Source organism: Pygoscelis adeliae, unplaced genomic scaffold (genome assembly GCF_000699105.1).
Source record: "Pygoscelis adeliae isolate BGI_AS28 unplaced genomic scaffold, ASM69910v1 Scaffold31, whole genome shotgun sequence".
NCBI lineage: Eukaryota > Metazoa > Chordata > Aves > Sphenisciformes > Spheniscidae > Pygoscelis > Pygoscelis adeliae.
Genome location: NW_008824233.1, coordinates 1,964,061 through 1,965,878, shown reverse-complemented (window position 1 = coordinate 1,965,878; position 1,818 = coordinate 1,964,061). Strand labels below are relative to the sequence as shown.

Below are 1,818 nucleotides of genomic sequence, written 5' to 3'. Positions count from 1 at the left end.
AATTGGCATTCGTGATTAAAGATAACTATGCTTGAACTATAAGGGGTGAAATTTAAGCTCTGTTAAAAGTAAGATACTGTCTTCAATTGCGTTTCTGCCATAGCAAAGATTTCGAGTTTTCCCAGAAGAATGCCGTAGCTTGTTTTGAAATGGGGAATAGCTTTATCTTGTGAACACCTTAAGATCTGGAGGAGAAAGAGTACCAAAGCTGATTTGTGTCTGTAGTCTTGGGTATTGCAGTTTTAACCTGGATGTGCGGTTAAGTCTGGAGCAGGAAAAGGACAAATCCCTCTTTCGTCCTTCCTTCCCTTCACCTTCACCCAACTTCTTCAATCCTTGAAGACCTCAGAATTGCTAATCAGTTTTCATTTCACTTTGCTTTAACTTTTGGTCAGCCCTGAAGCGGTCAGGCAGCTGGACTAGGTGATCGTTACAGGTCCCTTCCAACTGAAACAGCCTAGTCTATTCTGTCCGTTCGCATTAGCTGTCTCAATAGTAAGAGTAAGCGATAAACTGGGTTTTCTACATTTTGGTGAAAAGCTTGTTACTAGTACAAAGATGCCCGCGGCACTGCTACTGTTGTTACTCCCTTTGGAATTCAGGGTTTTCTGTCAGTAGTTTGTCATCTCAGTAAATACGTTCTCATTAGAGTTCTAAATAAGAATAGAAACTTGAATAGAACTGGCAGTTAGTTCATTTCTTAGTGACAGGAGGAAATGTTCATCGCAAGTTTTGATACTCCTCCATTTTAGTGTAGATTTGAATGTGGAATCTAGCACAGGAATGTAATCGTTGCTTGTCTGTAAAAATGTAGTGAACGCTAGTGTGCCTGAACTGAAAGAAATAATTTTTCTGTTAAATGACATTTCTTTTTCATTTTATCCAATTTAGTATTTGTACTTTTGATGCTTGTTGCACAATGCTTGTATCCAACTGGAAAGTCTCCAAGAGCGGTACTCTCAGTTTTGCCCATCAAGATTTTAGATTCCTGCGTAGAAATTACTGTAACAGTGCATCAGCCAACATATCTGTGCGCTAGACTAAGTTATTTACCGACATAACATTCCCAGTTTGTTTCGGGACTTACTTCCATCAAGTTTTGGGTCTCTAAATGAATTATTTAGCTCTGAGGAACTTGCAGGAAGTTTACACTGTTCTCTGAGATACCGCAATGTATTAAAATTAGGCTTGTTTATCTTAGCAGCAATAAATATGCCAATACGGTGTCTTTGAAACAGGCTGCAGAATGTGCTGGAAAGTTGTTTATCTTCCATTCTTCATTGCCAACTGCGGAAGCACCAGGGAAGCTGAGAAACAGAGATGACAAAAAACTACTCAATACAGATAAAGAAAAGGTATTTTCTACTCCGAGTTAACAAGGGACTGCTATTACGCTGGATTTCTCTAATAGAGCCTTGATCGTTTTTCATTTATTTTCTTTTACAAAGATGTGTTGTTTAATTATCTAATATTCCCACTCTCATTGTGCCCCGATTATGTAGGTACACTGATATTGGTCCAAAGTCAAACTACGGTAGAGCAGCCATCCCCGTCAATAAAGGAAACACCCCAGCAGCAAATAATTCCACCCAGCGAGAGCCTTTGCTACCTGCCTGTTTGGCGATTTCGTTCCCTAAGAACGTACTGAGGTGGTTCCCTGCATGCGAGTACATGGGCAGGGGCAACATGTTTTTAATCGAATCCATGCCTCACTTACAACTTCCACTTCATCATCTTTTTTTCTTCAAGTGGGCGTTTGGGTTGTGGTTGGCTGCCAACAGTCTCTAATGTTACGACACTTGTATTTTTTAATTCTGC

The 1,818-nt window shown here is 39.9% G+C and overlaps 1 protein-coding gene across 1 annotated transcript in view; it reads left to right on the top strand.

Moving 5' to 3' along the window:
- SEC24D (SEC24 family member D) overlaps positions 1-1,818 on the top strand; it is a 52,391-nt gene that overhangs the window by 42,681 nt on the left and 7,892 nt on the right. Inside the window, exon 13 of the mRNA XM_009334911.1 lies at positions 1,239-1,373. Within this exon, the coding sequence (XP_009333186.1) occupies positions 1,239-1,373 (135 nt within the window). The remainder of the gene's footprint in view (positions 1-1,238; positions 1,374-1,818) is intronic.